At 42.0% G+C, this 23,858-nt stretch overlaps 1 protein-coding gene and 1 long non-coding RNA gene across 3 annotated transcripts in view; one reads left to right on the top strand and one right to left on the bottom strand.

Moving 5' to 3' along the window:
• Positions 1–270: 270 nt before the first annotated feature.
• The window catches only part of LOC127055371 (uncharacterized), a 38,420-nt gene continuing 14,832 nt past the window's right edge, over positions 271–23,858 (bottom strand). The window contains exons 4-5 of the long non-coding RNA XR_007775467.1: positions 3,061–3,109; positions 271–510 (exon numbers count right to left, since the gene is read on the bottom strand). This is a non-coding gene — a long non-coding RNA (uncharacterized LOC127055371). The remainder of the gene's footprint in view (positions 511–3,060; positions 3,110–23,858) is intronic.
• LECT2 (leukocyte cell derived chemotaxin 2) lies at positions 10,654–17,288 on the top strand. Of its 2 annotated transcripts, none has more exons than XM_050962268.1 (4): positions 10,654–10,815; positions 14,487–14,583; positions 16,336–16,487; positions 17,122–17,288. In XM_050962268.1, exons 1-4 carry the CDS (start codon positions 10,809–10,811, stop codon positions 17,286–17,288), a joined length of 423 nt encoding a protein of 140 aa, XP_050818225.1. In that variant the 5' UTR covers positions 10,654–10,808. The 2 variants fall into 2 exon arrangements, with proteins under 2 accessions (XP_050818225.1, XP_050818226.1); XM_050962269.1 differs by lacking the exon at positions 10,654–10,815 and adding an exon at positions 14,431–14,437.

Consider the following 23,858-nt stretch of genomic DNA (forward strand, 5'->3'; position numbering starts at 1 on the left):
CTTTAGAACAGTGGGCGTACACTGCCTACTCTGTTTGGAATCAGACACATTGTAATTTCACTCACTGCTCTAAATTGGCTCTGCGTGTACCTTTACCTAGGTCACTAACTCCCCTTCAGATGTCATTTGCCCCTAGGGTGAGCAGACAGCAAGTGTGAAAAATCAGGACAGGGGGTAGGGGCTGATAGGAGCCTATATAAGGAAAAAGACCCAAATATCGGGACTGTCCCTATAAAATCGGGACATCTGGTCACCTTATTTGCCTCCGCTGTTTAATACATTACTAAGTCAATTCTGGTTCCTAAAGAAAGAGGACCAAGATAAATCTTTATTCCTAGTAAAAGATGAATATGATGGAATACACTTTACAGATACTCAGCATTTCTAGTCCCAGATTAAATTCTTTGTTCTTAACAGATAGGATACAATGGGAGATGGTGAAATGAGGATAGCCGGTCAGGGATCACCTCAGTATGCCTCCTTCTCAGCTTCTGGTAATGGTGATAATTTCTGTGAGGTAGGAAGAAGGAAAGGTCTTATGGACTGGGACTCAGGCAATTTGAGACTTGTTCCTAGCTCTGCTACAGACTTTTCTTGGAGAGACTTTGGGCAAATCCCTTAATCTCTCCAGGGCAGATTTATAAAGGTATTTCAGTGCCTAAATACACATCTAGAGCTAGATCCACAAATGGATTTAAGTGCTGTGGCAAAGTACCTGTTTCTCCTCTGCTGGCTCAGTCCCCTTTTTCCTTGGAGACACAGGCTTGGGCAAAGTAAAGTCCTTCCTGGTCACGGAGGGTCTGGCTGATCCTTTTCTCAGGCAGTCCCTTGCTCTGTTTTTCTCCCCTTCTGGGAAGAGTGCAAGTCTTCCTGGCTGGAAGAGTTCAGAGTCTTGCTGCACATACTCGCTAGCAGCTTCTCTCACTCTCCCTCCCCTCCGCCAGGGAGGGTTTAAAAAGGTCTCCAGCAATTTGGGCCAGCTGAACCTAATTAGTTCCCTGGCAACCCCTGTTCCAGCTGAACCTTATTTCTCCATGGCTATCTCCCCTCAATGAATAGGGAGAGGCCTTTTAGCCCCTCTGGGACTAATTACTATCCCTCCTTTGGTAGCTATTTGTCCTGGGTTTGCCACAGTGCCTAAAAGCCACTTTAGCTATCCAAATCAAAAATCGACATTCTTGAAACCCCTGCTCAGCTGCCACCTCCCCTGTAAGCACCTAAAGTCCCTAGCACCTACATTTCCACTTAGCTGCTCAGTGCCAAAGCTCTGGCGGGAATCACAAACCTGGTGTTCATCTGCCTAATTCATCTGTGGCACCCAATTCAACGGGCATGCTGAGAAGCTGCCTTAGAGCACATTTACTGTTTAGGGCACATACAAAACATAGCTGGAGGAAGAGAAGGTGGTGCTACCCCCGTTATATCTGATAGCCCAGTGGTGAGAACATTTACCCAGGATGCAGGAAGTCCAAGGTCAAATCCCCACTCTGCCTGAGTTGGAACAGGGACTTGACCATCATGGAGTATGTCCTGACCACTGGGCTACGGTATATCATGGGAAGGCCCTTTCTCAATCTCTCCTGTTAAAGCTGTCCCACTTTCTTGTATAAAATACTTAAATATTCATCGGAGTAGGGACCTTAACTTGGGTCTCCCACCTTCCCAGGTAAGTGCCCTAACTTCCAGGCTATAGAGACTCTCTCGCTCACTGTCTGGCCCACTGAAGATGTAAGTGTTGTGTACAAAGTGGAATATCATCAAGAGACCTTCCTCCAGATATCCTATAGCCCAGCGGTTAGGGAGCCTGATATCCTAACCCACAGCTGTAGAATCACAGGACCAGGGTGCTAAAGATATGCATTGCAATGCTCTAACTACATCCCCTCTGTGGATCTAGCCCTAGTGGGTTTCACAAAACTCCTAAGCAGATTAGGTGCCTTGTTGAAAGTCAATGGGAGGTATGCACCAAACTCACTTATGCACACTTATTAAGGCCGCTCTCCACCTTGCAGCATCTTTAGGTGCCTAAATACCTTTATAAATGTGGCTCTCTGTGCCTCAGCTTCATGATGAGAATAATGATACCCCTATCTTACAGGGGTTTAGGGAGGGCACATGCATTGGGTGTGGAGTGCTGAGATATTATAGGGTTTTCTATGGTGTGCCATATTTAGGCTGAAACTGTTTTCTAAGGTGTGGGTGAGCAATCTTTTACTTCTCTCGAGGGGTTCTTTAAAAGTTCTTTTAAGGTGAAATACTGGCTCTAATGAAATCAATAGCAAAACTGATATTGACTTCAGTGGGGCTAGAATTTCCTCCATGGGGTTCTGGAACAGTTTCCCTGACACTTACTCTTCCTCCTGTATTGATCTTACCAATTCTGAATGTTAGCTGTGTTATTCTGAGAGAAAACATTCAGGTTTCTGGCTTCCACACACTCTTACTTACTGGCTCTTCAATTATGGAAGATAACAAGGTCTAAATCTGCTTTTGTTTCAGTGTGCCCATCTCTGGCTCTGACTCTATCACACTCCTGATAAATGCAATATTGCTCCAATTCTTTCTGCTACAAGCTACTCAGCAAAGGAAAACCAGGACTGATGGCAAATATGAATGTTAACCATTAATAAGAAATTCCCTTGGGTCATCAGAATACTTTTCTAAGTCTCGGACAATGGAGCCAATAATCACATTTGTACTCAGCGTTCCTTTGTACATTCATGTGAAACAAATTATAACCGAAAATACAGAACGTGAACAAGGAAGAGATTGTATCCTTGCCTCTCCTGCTCAAAAAAAGCAGCCAATGAGCTTTCATCTCTTATCTTTGTGCAAGAGGATAGCATAAAACATTCAGCAAATAATTTAGGTTTAGCAAGTTTAACTCATTCAGCTAATTTCATGAGAAGTTGGAACAAAACTAGTTGAAAAATAAACAGAGAGGATACAAAGGGGGCAAATCTTGCAGTCCGTACTCGGCAATTCCCACTGAACTCCGTTTTCCCCTCAGTAAAGAAAGCAAGATTTAGTCAGGGGTCTGTGATAGGGATAGCGTCATACCTGTGAATCCAGGTTTCCAGTGAGCTCTTCACCGACAGTTTATCAATATCTAGGAAACAGAAACAAGCTTTCAAAGGCCCATTCACTTAAAGTCATCTGTGGCACAGCACTATTTTATAATCAAACATAGCTAATTTGTTTATTGTGCATGAGCTTGTTGAGAATTATGAGAAACTCCTGGTTTTGGATATCACTCAGGTAGAAATCCCCATGTGTTCATATGTTTTGTATTGGAGCAATACACACTGAGAAGGCATTTTTGTCTCCAGATTAGCTCACATAATAAGACTGCCTCCTTTCCACTGAGTTGAAAGTTTATGAATTTGGATTGGCTTGAAAGTCAGGGTGGCCTTCACTGGTATTCATATGTAGCAGGATGAGAAGAAAGTCCAGTACTGTTGCCTGAGCACAGAATCGTGGTGAAGCGTACAGAATGATTTCACTGATTTTTGTCTTTGCCTTGTTTTCAGTTGGTGAGTCTATAACAAAGTCAACTTGTCTAGATGAACTTAAAGTGACTCAACTTAATTGAGATCTATGGATAAAAGATGTTATATAAGAGCTAGTTATTAATTATTATTATTGAGATTATATTGAAATGCAAATTCTATAGAAGTTTATTGTTTTAAATTGCTACAATAAAATAAATTTTAAAATATTATCTATTTATAATAGTGGAGGAGTGTTACACCAGTAAAAATCAGTTAAGAGTTTATCAATATTTTCAGCAACACAGAGTTAGTTCTAGAGGTATAGTCTCCAAGAAGATTTTGACTTGAAATGTGATGACTAAAAGGATTGTGTCATTCTAGTCTTTACTTTCTCATTTAGCAGCTCTAATTTAATCAAAATAGATCTAAAGAGAACCTAACAGATTTGCTGATAGGGAAATTTGCTGTTATTCAGTATTGATCAGTTTAAATTATAATGGAATACTTTGAAAAAAAAGATTTTGGAGAAAATCTGTAATGTTTGGTGAGGCTAGTGTTGGATAGACCTAGCTTGGTCCTGTGTGAGTTAATTAGGGATAGGATAAAGTTTGAAAATTAAAAAACAAACAAATAAATGTATATGGAAATTTTAGGGGATGTTTGAGGAAAACATTTTTGCACTTTCTTGACAAACAAGTATCTTTCGCTTGGCCTGAATAGCATACAACTTCATGAATGGTAGTATCGTATCTTACTTTTTCATTTGCTAGGGAAAAAGTTGGCTATTAACAATTTCCTTTCCTAACAATCCTCTCTTTGCCTACTGTTTGTGGTTGGACGGAGGAAGAAATTGCCTGTGCAAATGTTAACATTATTGAGCATGGTATAAGCAAAGTTCTGAAATTCACATCTTAGATGAATGAAATGGGGGAGAATGACACCACACCTTTGCTGTTGCTGCTGTTTGGTTGGAAAGATTTCTGGAAGGCTGGGTTAACAGGGCAGTTGTATTTGTGATTACAAATCAAAGGCTGTGTGTTCACAAAGACAAATCAGCTAACTTACCTATCTCTCAATGTCTAGTTTGGGCCTCTGCAGGGTCTCTTGTGGGACTAGACTCTAGGTGGGCACAGGATTCTGAAATGGTAGATCACATTGCAGAGCCTGGGATCCAAATATGCAGCTGGGGAATTTTGCTATGTGCTTCTCAAAGAAACATTTGGAATCTCATGCAAATTGTCCCAGCTGCAGCCTGGAACAAGCAGTTCCCTCATGACTCTCAACTTGGCCTTCTGGTCACTGCAGAATGTAGTTCACTCTGCTCCTCACCGATGTCATTTAGGTTGGGAGGGGACAACTTGACTATACCTAAAATCTTAGTAAGTGGCCACTGATCATGCTAAGAAATAAGTTCTCAATTGGTTAAAACGTTCTAATTTTAGAAATCAGACCAGTCCTGAAAAAAATCCCAAAAAACTAAGTCATTTGTCTTCACAGAAGGTGAGTGACACTCTAAAATAATCCTTTTATTTTCTTCTCTTTTTTAAAAAGAGTAGGGAACTTACTTCTGTTAGAATTCCACACTAAGAGCTGAATGTGCATTTTCAACCCGGCTGACTTATTTTAGAGAACAAGTGAGAAAATTTTCAGAGCTTAGCTTTTGTAGAGGCACAGCAAGTCCAGAGTAATAGTTAGTGAGGAACTCTTCAGGAATTTTATTCGCACTTATTTACTATTCGGTTATCCCTTGTCACTTTGCTGTAATAGCCCAGCGTAACATGTCCATAACATTTCTGAACAAAGTCTTTTCTATTGCTAGTTGCTGCTGATGTTGAATGTGAGAAAAAACTTGGGAAGTGCTATGACTATCGACAAAAAAGATGCTGGTCTGAGATGGTCTCTGGGTTGTGCGGACATGATAAAAATAGAAAATGCTGCATGCCTTGCTCTACTTCGTGTAAGTACAAGCTATTTTATAGTCTATTTATATTAGTTTTCCAAAGTATACATTTATAGTACATCGAGACTGCATAAGAATAGTCTTAGAAAGATAAGGCAGGTGAAGTAATATTTCATTGGACGAATTTCTGTTGGTGAGAGAGAGACAAGATTTCAAGCTACACAGAGCTCTTCTCCAGTTCTGAGAAAGGTACTTAGTGTCAAGGCTAACTGCAAGATTGAAGAGAGAGTTTACCATAAGTAGTTAGCACATATTCTAAGGAATCATTCAAGATGAAGTGGCTCTCAACTGACTTGTGACAAACCTTAGGTTCCCCCATCCCTTATCTGAAGTTTTCTTCTGAGGTACATCCCCTTCTCTTCCCTCAGATTCCGTAGGAGAGAGAGGGGGATGGGCTGGCTGCCTCTTTCCACCATTTTGTGCTTTCATGGAAGTGTAGAGGAGACTCCTTCCCTCCACCCATATCCATGGGAAGGATCTTCTGGCTAGGTAGATTTCCTTCCCTAAATTAGGAGGAGGACCAGAGAAACACCTCTTCCTGGTTCTTCTGCAATGGATCTTTAAGTTCTCTGGAGCTAAGACCCCTCAGAGAAAATTAAGCTCAGGGAAAACCCCATCCAGGCTATGGAAAATCAGCATAAGTGGATTTGAACTGTGCCTAGTAGGACTTCTTTAGCCCAGCAGGTCACCAACTAGGGTCAAGCTGAAATCTTCCCCTCCTAAAAATATTGCAGATTTAGCCATGTAATGGTGGTGAGGGTGGGGAATGGTGCGCCTTGCTCTGGAGGCATATGGATGGGACCTCTGTTTCATCTGTCCCACTACTGTATGGTACTAAGACCATGACTAGATCTCCATATACAGCTGTTAGCAACCAATGTCAGCAAACTGAAGTGGTAATAAAATGATGAAGAGGATCAAAAGATTGGCTTTTGAGGAAAGATTAAAAAATATACATAACTTGGCTAGATAATAACTATGGGAGTCAGGATAACCATTTATATGTGTTTGACATTTGCAATCCCTGAGAAAGGGGAGGAATGGCTTAGGGCTATGCAAGAGGGTATAAGAGAAGTCATTCTTCTGCTCTACTCTGCGCTGGTTAGGCCTCAACTGGAGTATTGTGTCCAGTTCTAGGCACCGCATTTCAAGAAAGATGTGGAGAAATTGGAGAGGGTCCAGAGAAGAGCAACAAGAATGATTAAAGGTCTTGAGAATATGACCTATGAAGGAAGGCTGAAAGAACTGGGTTTATTTAGTTTGGAAAAGAGAAGACAGAGGGGACACGATAGCAGTTTTCAGGTATTTAAAAGGGTGTCATCAGGAGGAGGGAGAAAACTTGTTCACCTTAGCCTCTAAGGATAGAACAAGAAGCAATGGGCTTAAACTGCAGCAAGGGAGATTTAGGTTGGACATTAGGAAAAAGTTCCTAACTGCCAGGGTAGTTAAACACTGGAATAAATTGCCTAGGGAGGTTGTGGAATCTCCATCTCTGGAGATATTTAAGAGTAGGTTAGATAAATGTCTATCAGGGATGGTCTAGACAGTATTTGGTCTTGACATAAGGGCAGGGGACTGGACTCAATGACCTCTCGAGGTCCCTTCCAGTCCCAGAGTCTATGAAAGGAGAAGTAATGGGGTGAGTCCTTTACCATTGGTATGGACACAGTCCTGGAGAAAATCTTTCATCGACAGAGTCTGTGCCAGTGATTAATGCCAGTGTCACTATGATCGCGGTTACTCAAATAAATGATGGATAGTAAAATCTCATTAGAAATTGATAAAGAACTCTGTTATTTCTTAGGTAAAATGAATGAGCACCTGTGGTTTCTCTTCTATGATCGAGCTTGTTTAAACCACAGAGGGATATGTCAGTATAGCAGCAATTATTGTTCTGGCACATACTCTAACCATAGATGCGGGGGACCTAAAACACGCCACTGCTGTTTGCTACGTAAGTGCAATGACTGAGGTTAATCAAATAAGATTTGAAAAGGGTTTTTCATAACTTCACAAAAAAAGAACAAAATATTCATTCTATTTTATTAGAAAAAGTAATTCATCCAATCTTATTTATTAATGGTTTGAAATACACCTCTACCCCGATACAACGTTGTCCTCGGGAGCCAAAAAAATCTTATTGCGTTATAGGTGAAACTACGTTATATCGAACTTGCTTTGATTCGCCGGAGCACGCAACCCTGCCCTCCTCCCCCCGGAGCGCTACTTTATCACATTATATCCAAATTCATGTATATCAGGTCGCGTTATATCAGGGTAGAGATGTATTTTGTGGTTTGTGTATTTGGACTTTGAAAACAAGCAACATTTACCCTTTGCAACATAGAAATTCCTAGCACTAAATCATACCTTGAGAGTAGAAATGGCCAAAATTTTTCCTTCAAAACTTTTTTTGGGGAAAAAATTGCTTTTCATTAAACACTCCATGATTTCATAATCCCCAGCCCCTTTTCGTAAAGTGTCCAGTTTTTCATCAAAATGAAAATTCTCTCTCAACATTCTAGGTATCTTGGCTTTTTCCCATTTTCTTCCCTTTTTTTCCTTGTTGCCACTAAGTACAGAATACATACCAACACTATTTCTTTCTGTTGTTGTATTTAATTTCATTCTAACCCCCTCCAACTTTATGAGGACAAGGATTTCCGTTTGAGTCCCCTGTATCTAAACCTCATTTTGTGGTTTTGTCACCAAGATTGGAAAGGCAATTGCTTTATAGAAGCAAGTTTGATACTATAAAAGGAAAGAGAGGGGGAATGAAAAGAAGGGGGTTGAGAGTACATCTACCAGGTTTGAATGTCCCATAATCAAATTATGTGTAACCTATTTTTTCATTTTTCTTTTACAGCTAGGCCATCTGGGAAATAATGACTCTCTAAAGACATACACCTGGCAGAGGAAGAGACAAGAATATAAACTTAGCTCTCAGCCTCTGGATACCACCAATAGGTCACATTCCTTCCCTTCCCCAAAATAACTACAGTTTACCTTATTCATGCTTCAGCATTCTCCATTTCTTGAATTTCCTGTAATTTGGTTTAACCACATTACTAGAAGGTTTCCTATTTTTACATTAAGCCGTGCTCCAGATTGTAACCTTATGGCTTTTCCAGGTGTTAACTCTGAAGATGTATCATATCTAGGATGTATAATGAAATAGACTTATGTAACTGAGCAAGAAGTGTCCCATGTACTGGTGAGACAAGGAAGAACCTTTCATAGAACACTCTAATAAGGTTCTATTTGCCCACAACTTTTCCAAAATAAGGTTGATTACTCAGTGGTCACCTTCTGAAGTACAGAATTGTCCAACTAGCTGATTTCCTTCCCAAATCTAAGGTGTGTGTGTCTCTCTGCAGGCCAGCCCAATCTGTAGCTTTACAGATTGCTTGGGACTCTATTCTCACCTTCCATCCAATTATCTTTCTGAAATCAGGAATTTAGCTACAGACTGCTGAGGAATGCATAAATAGATAGGAGAATTCAAGGACAAATTGTGATTTTTTTATTTTTAAACCCACTGTTCAGTTGTTAAAAATACCCCAGACAAGTTAATTGCATTGCATTCTCCTAAACCACATAATTACTTTTGCAGAATGGTTTGGCATTTCCACAATATTTATTATCTGCCCTGCCGGGACGCCCCCAAGAGAAGGCTCTGTTCCGGTTGATATTTGGCTTTAAAGATTAAGTTCTGAACCAAGATAACAAGTTCCTATTAAATTTCCCTGATGATGTCTGATTGGCTAGGAACTAAGACACAACCTCTTTTGGAATGCATAAAGAGAAAGTAAAGTATTTTAGACCCTTCACTTGAAACCACAACGCTGGTGACACAGACAAAGATGCTCATAGTCAGAACAATCATTGTTGCTACCTTGATTTCATCTGGTAAGTCAAAATATTATTGTAATGTTGCTTATTTTAAACTAGCATTTTTTTGCTGGAAAAACATCTTAAGGAAGGGCAGATCTGGGCCTAACTGCCACTTGTGCATTTGAAAATCACATCTTAATTTTGTGTAAATACTTTAACAGCAAAATCCATAACAGTTACTGATAAAGATTACAGTAAAATATTAATAGTATTAATCTATGTCCATTGCATAAGAGAGACGACAGACAGGTAACAGTACATTAACTCCATCAGCAATTTGGGGTTTCTCCCAAAAACCTGCAAATGGTTTTATATTAGGACAAAGGTCAAAAGGTATAGACCATCTCAGACTGTTTCTCTATCTATGATCCTGTAATAAAAGGACTAGAACAAAGGAGGAGGAAAAGTTCTCTGTTTTTAAGTAAACTGCTGTCATGCAATGTGAGTTTCTTGGATGTGATTACATTTAGGTATTTTTCGGTTACTACCGTATAAAAGGTCTTTCCTCCAAGTGATCAAGTCCTATTTGAGGAAACAGGTTTGAGACAAATACACACTTTTTACCCCAACATTTACTCTATATTCATTGTGAAGGCCTTTATGGAATCACTAATAGCTCAAACATATTTCTCACATCCCTCTTCACTCGTGATTTGGTATGTGTATCCACTTCTGTATAACCATTGGATATAATTGTTTATGAGGATACCACCACAACACCCATTTAAAATCTTAAGTCATAAGCAGTCACCAACACAATAAATACACATTCATAAGGATTTGATCAGAATACTCATGAGAGGATCAGTCTCAGGATAACCCTTGCATTCTGGCTTGATTCAGCGTGATTTGATAGGATCTGATAAATACCCTTAGCAAGCCTAGTTCTTTTGTACAGTGTGGCAAACAAGTGATGTCTTGTTGATTCTCACTATCCTAGCTAATAACCAGGTTTTGGCCTGATTGGAGTCACTGCTGGTTCATTAGGCACAATCCTCCTTTATTGTTAGAACCATCTGGGACAACTGAGGACTTTTCCAAGGTCTTTTCCTCCTATGTTATCAGTTACCTTTTAGGTCCATTTTTTTTCCAAGTAAGCCACATTTCAAGCCCTGTATTTCCAATCAAGCAGACCATTTTTCAAAGCCTTCCCACAACTGCTAACCACAAGGCATATAATTTTCTTTAACCAAGCTAATTTACCCCCTTATATACCTATATTATCCAACAACAGCTATATCTACAGCATCTCTCTATACAATCACTGTATCAGGAAATAAAAAATAACTCTTGGAAGTTAAACTGAATTCTTTGAATAATTATAGAGGATTTAAAAATACTATTAAAGTGTAAAACCATAAAACCATACTCTCTTGTGTGTAGATAAAGGCATGTTATTCTTTTCCATACATCAGCTATGTGATTACTAGGTGAACTCGTTATCGACATGGCATACGTGGTTAATGTCTTGTGAGTATCAGATATTATAACCTTTCCCCTCTACTTTAAATAATAATAGCATGACTAAAGAGGCATCATCCTAGAATATTTCTATAGGTTTGTTTCTATATTAAATTGCCAAGGGATGGATTCTGCTACCTATAGTCACATTGAAAAATGTATTATTCTACAAAGGGTTCATAAAAATAAATGGAACATATCTAGAATAAAGTATTGTTATGAGCTGAGTGGAACCCTGTTACACATAGAACTGCTACCTACGACAAAAGAAGCATGGGAAACTGCCAGGGAGCTTTTGGCTGAGTATTGTTTTGGGCTGGTGTGGGGTACAGAGCAAAACTGGGAATATGAGAGACAGAGAGCACGCCTAGAAGTATATCAGAAAGTGCAGTGGTTGACTTTTGAAAAAAAATTGGAGAAAAGTGTTTTGGATCAGGGGAGCTGGGTAAAAAGGATGCTCCTGCTGTTTTCTGCTATTCAATTCCTTCTGTGTTCAGAGACACAGGACTTAATACATTATTTGTAAAGAAACAAAACTGCATCAAAGAAAATACCAGATCCGACCCATCTCTACTTCCAGCTGGAACATCCCCCAGGGAAACTTGGAGTAGCCACTTGGGTCAAAGGGGGTAACACTGATGCTAGGAGTGGGATCTAGTTTCCAAGGAGAGAGATTGTGAACTGATATCCTTATTGAATCAAGATGGAACAAATAATGGAGGCACCAGCAGCATTGTATTGACCTTCTTTGGTGTGGTCAGTAGGTGCCTTTCCCCACCTGCACAAACACTACATATAGATTCCAAACTCAGCTCCTTGCTGGGGTCTGCCCTTCTCGAAAACAAACAAGAACAACAAAAGAGAGAGAACAGTAAGGATCTGCTCAGACCTTCTTCCTCTAATTGCTCCCTCAGTCCTGTTTCCCCTAGACAAAGCTACACCCACATCTCTTCTCTCTAGGTGGGATAACACGTCATTGCCCTCAGGGAGTCAGCAGACCCATTTATCCCTTTCCCAGCAGGGTAATAGGATGGTATGTTTCATTCCAATGAGCACCTTTTACAAGAATCTTCAAGGACAAAGCCATATTGCCAGTACCGTGGTCACATAGTTTCTTAGCAACCAATCTCCAGCCTTGGATATGCCCAGCACTTACTTCAGTGGGAGCTGCACACGTATTTAAAGCAGTGGTTATCAACCTATTTACCATTGTGGGCCGCATCCAATACTACCTGTAAGGCCCTGAGGATGTCACATGGGCCACAGCTGTGTGCCGATTGGGTGACAATCAGCGCAAGGGTCGCAGGTTGAGAATCACTGATTTAAAGGCAGAATTTATTCCTCATACAGGAAAGAGGCTCCATAATGATATTTATTTCTTCACATTATTAGTTTTTATTCCACACATTGCCTCACCTCTTCATTTCCCCCATTTTGTTCTTTTGTCTGAACCGTAAATGAGCACTAGAGCTGGAAAAAAACTTTAGCCACAATTCTCTTTTTGTTTGCAGAACAATGCAGATTTGAGGTGACTGAAACATTTCATTAATATATGTTAAATTAACTGAATTGTTTTGGTCAAAAAAATCTGAAAAAATCAAAGTGTTCCAATCCAAATACTTTCTTGACAGAGACCCATGCTCCTTATAACTAATCTTGTGAATATGGGTGTTTAAAAAACTCCTTCCCCGCACACTCTGTACAAACAACATGGAAGTACAAACCGTGGGCTCCATTGCACAGATTTTCAGCTCTCCCTTTCCCGCCACTTGGTTTGTTTGTATGTTGTCTGTTAAATTGCAAGTTCACCCGGATAGGGACCTTGTCTTCTTACCTAACTGTAAAATACTCAGCATGCTGCTGCAAGACAAATAATAGGCTACATGCTTCACCCTTTGCACTGCTCTGGGGGCAGAAACCTGGTTTAATCCGACAGTTCGGAAAAGCTCTTGGATAGGAATACCTGGGGGACACAGCCACGTCCACACCACCCCTTCCTGCCCACCACTCTTCCAAGAATTAAAAAGACTTCTGGGAGAGTTAAAGCTCGTGTTCCTCATGATGGAAGAAAGGTGGCAGAAAGTCAATTTCACTCCCCCCTCCTCAGTTACACGGAGCAGAGCTCAGGCCCAAAAGGTGTTTTCAGAAGGAGGTAAAATACTCAAAAAGGAACAGTTTTAAATCAATATTGTGAAACAGATAGACCTGGCCTTCCACTTAGCAGTTCTCAAAATACAGCCAAGTAATTTATGCTTAATTTTCACCTGGCATAGAACCTGACCGAGAGTGCACTGAAGTCCATGAAGGGATTTCAGGGGGCTTTTTATGAGAGCTGTGTCAAAACAGAGGCTTGGTGGGTCAATTATGTCCTATCAATTATACAACTCTTACAGAATGCAAATCTCCAGCTCTGCAGGTTCACTTTTCTGAGACTCAGGGCGAGGCAAGCTGGAAAGGTGTGTTCTTCTGCTGCCTTCAGCAGGGCTGCCCAGAGGATTCAGGAGGCCTGGGGCAAAGTGGGGGAGCTGCAGTGCTTGTGCTCACCTGGCAGTGGTCCGGGTCTTCGGTGGCATTTTGGAGGCAGGGGGGCCCTTCAGTCGTTCCACATCTTCGGCAGCACTGAAGGGCCCCCCGCCACCGAAATGCCACCGAAGACCCGGACCGCTACTGGGCCAGGGCTCTCAGGGCCCCTCTGGGGCCCAGGGCAAATTGCCCCACCTGCTCCCCCGCCCCAGGCGGCCCTGGCCATCAGGTATAATCTCAATTTGCAGTTACAATGTAGTATTGTTTTGTTTTCTGACTCTCTCAGTGAGCTATGTTTTCCTCTAAATAGTTCAAACTGATGAACAGCCAACATTCAGAGCCTCCTCTGACCCCACACGCATAATCTTCTACTTCAGAGCTAAGTAATAAACTCAAATCCTTATTACCATCCATAAATTTCCACTGAAGAGGGAGGATAGTATTTGATCCTTAGCCTAAGTTATTATTCATTATTTCTATTGCAGGATCATCTACATCAGTGGTACTCAAACCTGGGCTGCCCCTTGTTCAGGGAAAGCCCCTGGCAGGCCCGTGCCACTTTCTGCAGCACCCATTAGCCTGGAGCGGCAAACCACGGCCAGTGGGAGCTGCGATCGGTCGAACCTGCAGACGGGGCAGGAAAAAAAACCAGCCCAGCCCATCAGGGGCTTTCCCTGAACCAGCAGTGGCCCAAGTTTAAGAACCACTGATCTACATGCCCCAGTCATGAGCCAGAATGTCACTGTGTCAGGTGCTGTACAAACACACACACACAAAATGAGTCCCTGCTCCAAAGAGCTTACAATCTAAGTAAAGCATGAGAACTCTTCCAGAGTTCTGCAAGAAAAACTTGGGCTGGATCAATTATTCCTATGTCAAAAATATCAAGATCTTCTCTTCTGTACTGTGTAGTCAATTTAAAGGAAAAAGAACACCACTCTGTTCACACTAACAAAGAATAAAGAGCCATTCATCCGTGGCACTAACACAACCAATGTATATTCAGAAGTGACACATTATAATGCATATTATTAAAGAAAATTCAGCATCCTCCTATTTTAAATCTATTAGTTGCATACCAAACATTTAATATGTAACATTATGTCCTGTACAAGGCAAAAAAAGATTCAATTGTGTATATTCCATTTCTTCTTAAGTTGCTGCAGGACCATGGGGACAGATATGTGCTGGGAATCCTAGGAACAAAGCAAGGGGCTGTGATGGATATGGCTGTGGATATTATACAGCTCCAAGGTAGGATACTGAGAGCACTTTTTCTGTGTGTGGAACAGGTGGTTTGTTTGTTCATTGTTGTTGCTAAAATAATGAACTATTCACTAAGAACCAAAACTTCTGAGTTCAACCTTCATTTAAAGCTCTCAGGGCTTCTGAAGTCTGTCAAATGACACCACTGAAGAGCAGTTGGCGAAACAAGACCCAGGACAACAATCCTTCCAGCATGCATTAATTCCTCATGTGACAGAATCACACTGAGAAAAGGGAGAGTCTCACCACTAGGACCTATTCAGTCCTTGGTCCTCCTTGTTGGGTCCTTAGTTATGTTAGTGCTATTTCTAAGGATTTTTGTGATGAGGACAGGATATTTGCCCTCTAGGAACTGGACTCAGACCACCAGATGATTTCACATGCAGCTCTCTAGAGGCTGTTCAGTTTGTTGTTCTAGACACAGGTAGAACAGACAGGGCTGGTGCAACCATTTAGGCTATCTAGGTGGTCACCTAGGGCGCTGGGATTTGGGGGGCGCCATTTTCTTTGTCAGCGACTGCGGCGGCCGGATCTTCAGCCACCCTGGTCGTCGCTAGCATTTAGGTGGAGGGAGCTGGGGCAGGGGAGCGCAGGGAAGGCCGCCTGCAGCAAGTAAGGCGGGGAGGCGGCACACAAGGGAACTCCCCGCTCCAGCTCACCCCTGCCCCACCTCCTCCCTAAGTTGATTGGCACTGCAAGCCTGGAAGGCAGGAGACGTGAAGCAGCCACGGCGTGCTAGGGGAGGAGGCGGAACAGGGGTGATCTGCTTCACTTCTCTCGCCTCCCAGGCTTGTGGCGCCAATCAGCTTAGGCGCCACAAGCCTGGGAGGCTGGAGAAATGAAGCAGCAATGGCGTGCTCTGGGTGCTCGTGCGTGCTCGGGGTGCTTGTGCGTGGAGCAGGGGTGAGCTGGGGTGGGAGGGGTGCCTCAGGGCAGAGGGTGGGGAGCTGCCACAAGGGGGCGCCTCTGGGTGGTGGTGGGAGCTGCCGCGGGGGGACACCTCAGGGCAGGGGCGCGTGGGTGGGGACGTGGAAGTTTCGCCTAGGGCATGAAACATCCTTACACTGGCCCTGAGGACAGAACTAGTTAAGAAACAACATTGAAATGGTCTCACTTCCACACACTTGAGTGACCCCAATTCCCAACCTCAGAGGTCAGGTGGAAATGTTTTGACCAATTCTATCAAATTTATTAATTTACTTTTTTTTTTTTTAATCTCAATGATTAAAGGCTTATTTTCCTCCCAGGCCTTCTTGAGAAATTTTCCTTTTGTTCAAAGAGATTTTGTGTGTTTTCACAAATATCAAAAACCTCAAAATGTAAAATTTTTTTGTTTTTCATTTTTAACAAAGGAAATATGTATATGTCGTGGGTGCGGGAAGGTTGTATTACTTTGTTTTGTTTTTTGAAACCGTGGTATAACCCCAAAACACTCAAAAAGTGTAAAAATGAAGATTTTATTTTTTTTTCCAATAATTTTTATGGAAAATAAAATATATTTTTGACTCGCTCTGATTAACAGTGGAGAGAGATTTGCAATTATTATAACTGGACTGAACCTTCAAATACTTCTACCTCCATTGCAGAAATACAAAATTTGAAACACAACTAAGCTAACAATGGTAGCCATACCCCTGTGTTGCTTTAAATAATCTACATGTGTATCTAGTGTGAGGCGTTAGGGCTAATGAACATGTAAGTCAGCATTGTCTCATTATTTGCACATTTACACACTTCCAGAAAAGACGGTAGAAAAAAGCACCTAGGGGTGGATGTTATATGCAGAGATGGCTCAACAGTGTATGCTCCTTTCAGTGGTATGATTGAGAGACGAATTAATCCCCATGGAGGGAGAAATGTCATTAATAATGGTGTCAAACTTCGTGGATCAGGTAACTGAGCTACCATATTCTAATATTTAAATATTTATTAAAGATTTGTCATTAAACAAGATTACCTTCTATTCTTAATCAATTGGAGAGCTATGGTAGAAGCATGATCTAAACAAACTTAGAAGTTAAGCAAATCATAACTGTGTAAAGTAGGTCAATGCCGGTGTTTCACTCAAAACGATCTGGTCCTATATTTGAATATAAGTACAACTCATTCACTCACACACAAAGCAGGCCAAATTCTCCATCAAAAGGAACAGCAACACACTCCTTTTCCCCTCTAGCTCTTCACCCACTTAGACAAAGGAACAAAAATGAGGACCTAAAGTGAAGAAAACAAAGGGAGGGAAGGAAAATAAAAAGAGGGAGCTTGAAATACACAGGAGTTTGGTTCCATAAGAAAAAAAAATTCTTCCCTCGACCTCCCAAAGTCACCAGCCTAATAACCCCAACTTCATGAATACTGTTAGCTGGACTGCACTAGCGCTCCCAGCAGTGCTAAAACCAATGGTAGTACAAGACTGGAAGATAATTAGAAAATTGTTAGAATAAAATCAGCCAAGGAGATCAGATGATCAAAGTTTGATGTTTCCTTTATCCTCCCTAAATCTTTTTTTCCCCTCCTTTTCTCAAGGTTTCTGCATCCATATGTTCTATATCAGGCCTGTTACTTACAGAGGTCAGATCAAAAAGGGACAAAAAATTGGAGAAATGCTGCCAATGCAAAGAGTATATCCTGGTATAACATCTCATGTTCATGTCCAGAACTGTAACCACTTTAATATCACTCGCTACTTATAAACGGAAATGTATATTAAATGGAAATGTACAAGATCCCAAATAAAATTATCTGAACAAACAAAAGCAAGTTTCTTCCCTTCCTACTCAGACAGGATAAATTAAAAAGGTAGTCCATGGGAAAGAAAAAGACATTTTACACATACAGCAAAATAAAAATGTATATTACTCCTAGGGAAATTCTGCGCCACTGCACACCCACAGAATTCATGTCCCTCACAGATTTCTTTGCTTCCCCACAGAAAAAATGGACTTTCTGACAGGAAAGCAAAGAGAACCCACAAGAGCAGTCACACACCTCTCCCCAGGGAACCCGGTGGAGAGGTAAATCACTGTGGGGGTGGGGATGCCCCGGGGCCAGTGGCTCCTACCCTGCACTGGGCTCAGCTGCTGGATTTGGCCGGGATGCAGGGGGAGGGAGGATGATGGGATTTCCTCTTTCCCTGTATGAAACAGCCGGGGCCGGGAGCCAGGCCTAAGCTAAAATATGACTTAATCAGCTTCACAGAGACTTAGAGGGATAAATTTTGTGACAAATATTGGAATAGAACAGGATAGCTTTTTTAAGAAAGACAGTCAGAGAATAAAGGGAGGAGGTGGTGCATTATACATCACTTGTTTTGAGGTCCAGAAGGAGGTGAGAGGCAGACTAGTTGAAAGTCTCTGGGTAAAGATAAAAGGGGGACATTGGGCTGACATTATGGTAAGGGTCTACACCAAATCAGGAAGAGGAGGTGGATGAGGCATTTCTAAAACAAACAACAGAAATATCAAAAACAAATGACCTGGTAGTAATAGGGAACTTTACTTAGTGAGGCATCTTTTGGAAAAGTAATATGGCAAAACACAAAATTTCCAATAATTTCTTTGACTACATTGGGGCACACTTTCCATTTCAGAAAGTGGAGGAAGTAACCAGGGAGACAGCCATTTTAGACTTGACTCCGACCAACAGGGAGGAATTGGTTGTGAATCTGAAGGTGGAAGGCAATTTGGGTGAAAGTGATCATGAAATGACAGATGTCATGGTTCGAAGGAAGAGAAGGAGTGAAAGCAGCAGAATAAAGACAGTCACCTTAAAAAAAAAAAAAGCAGATGTTTGAAAACTAGAATGTAAGGTCCCACAGGAAGACAACCTAAGGGATAAAGGGGTTGAGAAATGCTGGCACTTTCTCAAGGAGACAATATTAAAGGCATAACTGCAAAGTATCCTGATGTAAAGGAAGGATAGGAGGAATAGAAAGAGGCCCATATGGCTATATCAGGAGTTTATTAATGATCTGAAAATCAAAATGGAATCCTACAGAAAGTGGAAACAATGCTAAGGAGGAGTACAAAAGAATAACACATGCATATAGGAACAAATCCAAAAAGCCAAGGCACAAAAATAAGTTACACCTAGCAAGGGACATAAAAGGCTGTAAGAAAAGGTTCTTTAAATACATTAGGAGCAAGAGAAAAATGAAGGAAAGTGCAGGCCTCTACTTAGTGAGGAATGAGAACTAACAACTGATATCAAGAAGACTGAGGGGTTTAATATCTATTGTGCTTCTGTCTTCACTAAAAAAGTTAATGGTGACCGGATACTCAACAGAAGTAACATTAATAGCAAGAGGAAGGAACTCAAGCCAAACTAGGGAAAGAACAGGTTAAAGTATAGTTTGATAAGTTAGATGTATTCAAGTTAGCAGGGCCTGATGAAATCCATCTGAGAGTACTTAACGAACTATCTGAAGCAATCTTGGAACTGCTAGCAATTATCTTTGAGAACTCCAAGGTGAGGTCCCAGAGAACTGGGGAAGGGTAACTCTCTTGAAAAAGAGAGAGGATCCAAGGAACAATAGAGTAGACAGTGTAACTTTGATAATAGAAATGATACTGGAACAAATTATTAAACAATCTATTTGTAAGCACTTACAGGAGAACAGGGTTATAAGGAATAGCCAGCACGGATTCACCAAAAGCAAATTGTGCCTACAGTGGTCCCTCACACTCAAGTAGGGAGGGAAGCCACTTTGCCTACTACTGGCAGACCATAAGTAACAGTCTTATAGGGGAGAGCTCCAGCCCGCTGGGCCAGGCAAAGCACCACAATCCTTAGCCCACAGTCACCTGGCTGGGGCAGACAGCTACAAATACCACACGGGGCCTTCTGGCCTAGGGATAAATAGGCCACCTCCCTAGGGTGAGGGCTGGTGGCAGGGGGATGCAGGCCCACCTGATTCCGCCACATCCCAGCCCAGGGCTGTAACAGTGCCAGAGTGTTCCGCCACTGGGTCAGTGGGGAATTCAGCGCAACACGCTGACTCACACTCCGGCAGCAGAGCCAGAGAAAAGTCTGGTCCCCCCGGGCTACTTAACCTACTACACTCTGGGTCCTGTGGTCCAAAGATCCCATTTCCTCCGAGTATTCAGCTGCTGGTAGCTCCAGCAGCTTCTCAGGGTCCTCATTTGCCTCCCCTGATGGCAAAGTGCTGGTTCGCTCCGGGGCTGAGATGGCCTCTTGCAGAGGCATCTGCTCTCTTCTGTGGCTCAGCAGCCACTGAGCTCCAGGGTTCTCCTTTTCTACTCCTGTACCACCCTGGTACTTCTGGTGAGGGGGGAGGGACAGGTTTGGATCCACTCACCCGGGGCAGTGTAGTGGTCCCTCACATTCCAGTTTGGAGGGAGACCACTCCGCCTCACAACTGTGCCTAACCAATGTAATGTCCTTCTTTGATGGGTTATTGGCCTAGTGGATAGGACGGAAGCCGTAGATGTGATATGTCTCGCTTTAGTGAGGCTTTAGACACAGTCCTATAAGACACTCTCATACTCAAACTAGGGAAATGTGGTCTAGATGAAATTACTATAAGGATCAACTGGTTGAAAGGCTGTACTCAGAGTAGTTAGTGGCTCATTGTCAAACTGAGACTTGCAAGAGTCAGTCCTGGATCCGGTACAATTCAATATTTCATTAATGACTTGGATAATGGAGCGTGCTTATAAAATGTGTGGATGACATCAAGCTGGGAGGGGTTGCAAGCATTTTGAGGGCAGGATTTAGCATTCAAAACAACCTTGACAAATTAGAGAATAGGTCTGAAATCAACAAGATGAAGTGCAATCAAGACAAAGAAAGTGCTACACTTACAAAGGAAACATCAAATGCCCATCTACAAAATGGGGAATAAGTGACTAGCCTGTTGTACTGCCAAAAAGGATCTGGGGATTATAGTGAATCACAGATTGAACTCCCACCATTGGAGGTTTTTAAGAACAGGTTGGACAAACACCTGTCAATGATGGTTGAGGTTTGCTTATCCCTGCATCAGAGCCGGAGGATGAACTTAAAGATTTCTTGAGGTCCTTTCCAGCCCGATATTGCTATGATTCTATAAATTAAAATTTCCCTTTTAAATCTGCATGTATTGGTTAAAACCGAAAATCAGAAGCCCTACTTATACTCTGAGGCCTGAAGCCCTAGAGGGAGGGAGCAGGCTGTTGACACCGGTGTGTGAACAGGATGAACAGCCCAAAGTGGCTTTAGAACTCCAGCTAGAGTCAGTGGTTCTCAAACTTTTGTACTGGTGACCCCTTTCACATAGCAAGCCTCTGAGTGCGACCCCCCCTTACAAATTAAAAACACTTTTTTATATATTTAACACCATTATATAAAGGCTGGATGCAAAGCAGGGCTTAGGATGGAGGTTGATAGCTTGTGACCCCCCATATAATAATGTCATGACCCCTGAGGGGTCCCAACCCCCAGTTTGAGAACCCCTGACCTAGACAGAGGCCCCAGAGGCCTCTGCTGCCATCTGTGGGTGAGCAAGGGAAAAGGGTTGATCAAACTTTGAAGAAATAGCACAGAGCTAAGGCTGTGGAGTGAGCTGAAGTGGCTTTGAGACAGTGGGTCATGCTGAACCAAGGCAGTGGACAGGGCTGGGCTGACTGAGGCAGCTTTGAGGGGGTGTATGGACGTGGGCTGCAGCGGTTTTGACGTAGACAGAGGTGTCACTGAGGTGGCTTGGACAGTAGCCACAGGCAAGCTGAGGGTCTTATTGCAGGCTCCTTCCCCAGCAATCAACACTGCAATGGCTTCACCGCAGGGAGGTGGTAGAGCCCCTGGCGCTGCTCAGGCAGTTCTTCCCTTAGAGGCTGGACATGGACCTGCCTAACTTTCTTGGTCTCCGCCAACCCTGGACAACAAACTGTGAGTAGGGAGCAGGGCAGTTGATGATGGTTACATGCATTGACCCATTAGCCATGCGCAGCCAAGAGAGGACTGAGATAAAGACTGTTGCCAAGACACCTGGAGTGGTGGCAGTCTTACGTAATTGATATTCTTGCTTAATTAATTTGCTGAATTTCCCATATTTATTGTCAATCTTCCCTCCTTTCCTCCCCCACCCCAGTGCATACATGCACAAACCAAAGGGAAGGAATTTGGTTTGTTATTGGGGCTGCAGTGAGATTCTTGGGGAAGGCTGAGTTCCTTAGACTTCTGAGGTAATGACAACTGGATAGAGGGTTGGAAAATTAACCTGGATAAAATCCCATCCTTAAACTCCACACTTGCTATTTTATCTCGAATGTCCAAGTTGTTTGTGGGGGGAGGCTGGAAAGAGCTGACTCTCTCATACTGTAGGATTTTAGTCACACTCTGCTTCCACCCTTCTTTGCCTACAATGCAGCAGCTGGGAGTGTTAAAATGGAACTTCCTCAGACTTTTACCTTGCAAATTCCTCCTACTTACTCTGTTAGCAATATGTTGTATTTCATGCTGCGTGCGGTAACTCATGTTAGCTACTGGCATTCATTTTTATTTCTGATTTAGACTTTTTGAATATTTTTAACAATTCATAAACAACCCAAAAAAGGGACAAATTATCTCAAGATTTTGCTGTTCCCTAAAACTAAACAGGAGACCCTGTTTCAGCTCTAGGCTGTTCTAAAAAGGGTTTGGAATTATTGCTTTTATAAACTCTGATTTCAAGGGATTATGACATGGATACTTGTAAATCACTCTGGCTTCAACCTGTCAGAATTGGTCAGCTCATACCACATTTTTAACTCTCAGAGAAGCTATTTTATTTATCTACAGTCCGTGCTTTATTCCAACAGGAAGCAGCATGCTCCTGTGGTGACAGAACTAGCTTGAGATGGACTCCATCTGAGTAGGGAAGGAAACAGACTTCTGGGACGGAGGTCGGCACAACTAATTAAAAAAGGAGAGACGGTTGGGAGATGCTCATGTAATCCCCACACCTGATTCTAACATTGAGTGGGGGAGGGGAGACTCAAGTAAGAGAGAATTCAGCAATGGAGAAAGGAACAACAGAGAGGAGGAGAATGGATGTCCAAAGGAAAGATAATACTAATGCCAGTGATAGTCAGGTAGGCAATACTGGCAGTAGAATGACTGTACCTATTTGGGTGAGGAGTCTGAGTGAAGCCATGCAGAAACAACTAAGATGTTGTCTGTATACCAATGCAAGGAATCTGGGTAATAACATGGAGGAACTAAAACTACTGGTGCAGGAAGTGAAACCAGATATTATAGAGGTTACAGAAACATAGTGGAATAGTAGTCATGAGTGAAGTACAGGTATTGAATGGTATGTGCTGTTCAGGAGAGACAGAAATAAAGGTATTAATGATGAGATAGACTGTAAAGAAATTAGAAATGATGGAATGGAAAAAACAGAATCTGTTTGGGTCAAAATCACTTTGGGGAAGAAAACTAACAGAAGCTCCACTAGGATAGTGCTTAGGTTTGCTGCAGACTCCCATGATTTGATTTGAATATGAAAAGAGACTGCTTTAATATTTCTAATAAAATAAATACTACTGGAAATTGTGTGAGTACAGGAGACTTTAATTTCCCAGATATAGGATGGAGGACTAGTGCTACTAATAATGGTAGAGGCCCAGCTCTCCTGGATTTGATAGCTGACAGTTTTCTTCACCAAATAGTTACCAAACCAACAAGAGGTGATGGTCTTTTAAATTTAGTATCAGTAAGTAGCAAGGACCTCCTAGAAAACTGGTTGTAAAGGAAAGCTTTGATTCAAGTGATCATGAGCTAATCCATTTTAAACTAAATAAGCCTGCATCTAGGGTCCTTTATTTAAAAAGGAAAACTTTAAAAAATTAAGAGAATTAGTTAGGGACGTGGACTGGACTGAAGAACTCCAAGACCTGAATATTGAGGAGGCTTGGAATTACTGTCAAAGTTGCAGAAATGATCTGAAGCCTGCATTCCAAGCAAGGGTTAAAATTCATAGGGAAGGGCTGCTGCCCAAACTGGTTGAGCAAGCATCTCAAACAGGTTAGAACAGAAAGACTACAAAGAATGGAAAATGGGAAGGATCAACAAAGAAAGCTACTTCTTGGAGGTCAGCAAATGTAGGGGGAAAAGTGAGAACTGTCAAAGGCCAGGCAGAGGTGCACCTTGCAAAGGAAACTGAAATCAACAGTAAAAGGTTTTATAGCTATGTAAATAAAAAGAAAACAAGGAAAGAAGAAGTCAGACTGCTAAGCACTGAGGATGGGGTGGAGACAAAGATAATCAAGGCATGTCCCAACACT

The sequence above is a fragment of the Gopherus flavomarginatus genome, chromosome 7, assembly GCF_025201925.1.
Source record: "Gopherus flavomarginatus isolate rGopFla2 chromosome 7, rGopFla2.mat.asm, whole genome shotgun sequence".
NCBI lineage: Eukaryota > Metazoa > Chordata > Testudines > Testudinidae > Gopherus > Gopherus flavomarginatus.

Excerpts from the sequence above, each read along its gene's own strand:
- LECT2 (XM_050962268.1), top strand. Across the intron at positions 14,584-16,335 it reads GGATATTATACAGCTCCAAG|AAAAGACGGTAGAAAAAAGC; the intron begins GTAGGATACTGA and ends ACACACTTCCAG. Across the intron at positions 16,488-17,121 it reads TGTCAAACTTCGTGGATCAG|GTTTCTGCATCCATATGTTC; the intron begins GTAACTGAGCTA and ends CCTTTTCTCAAG.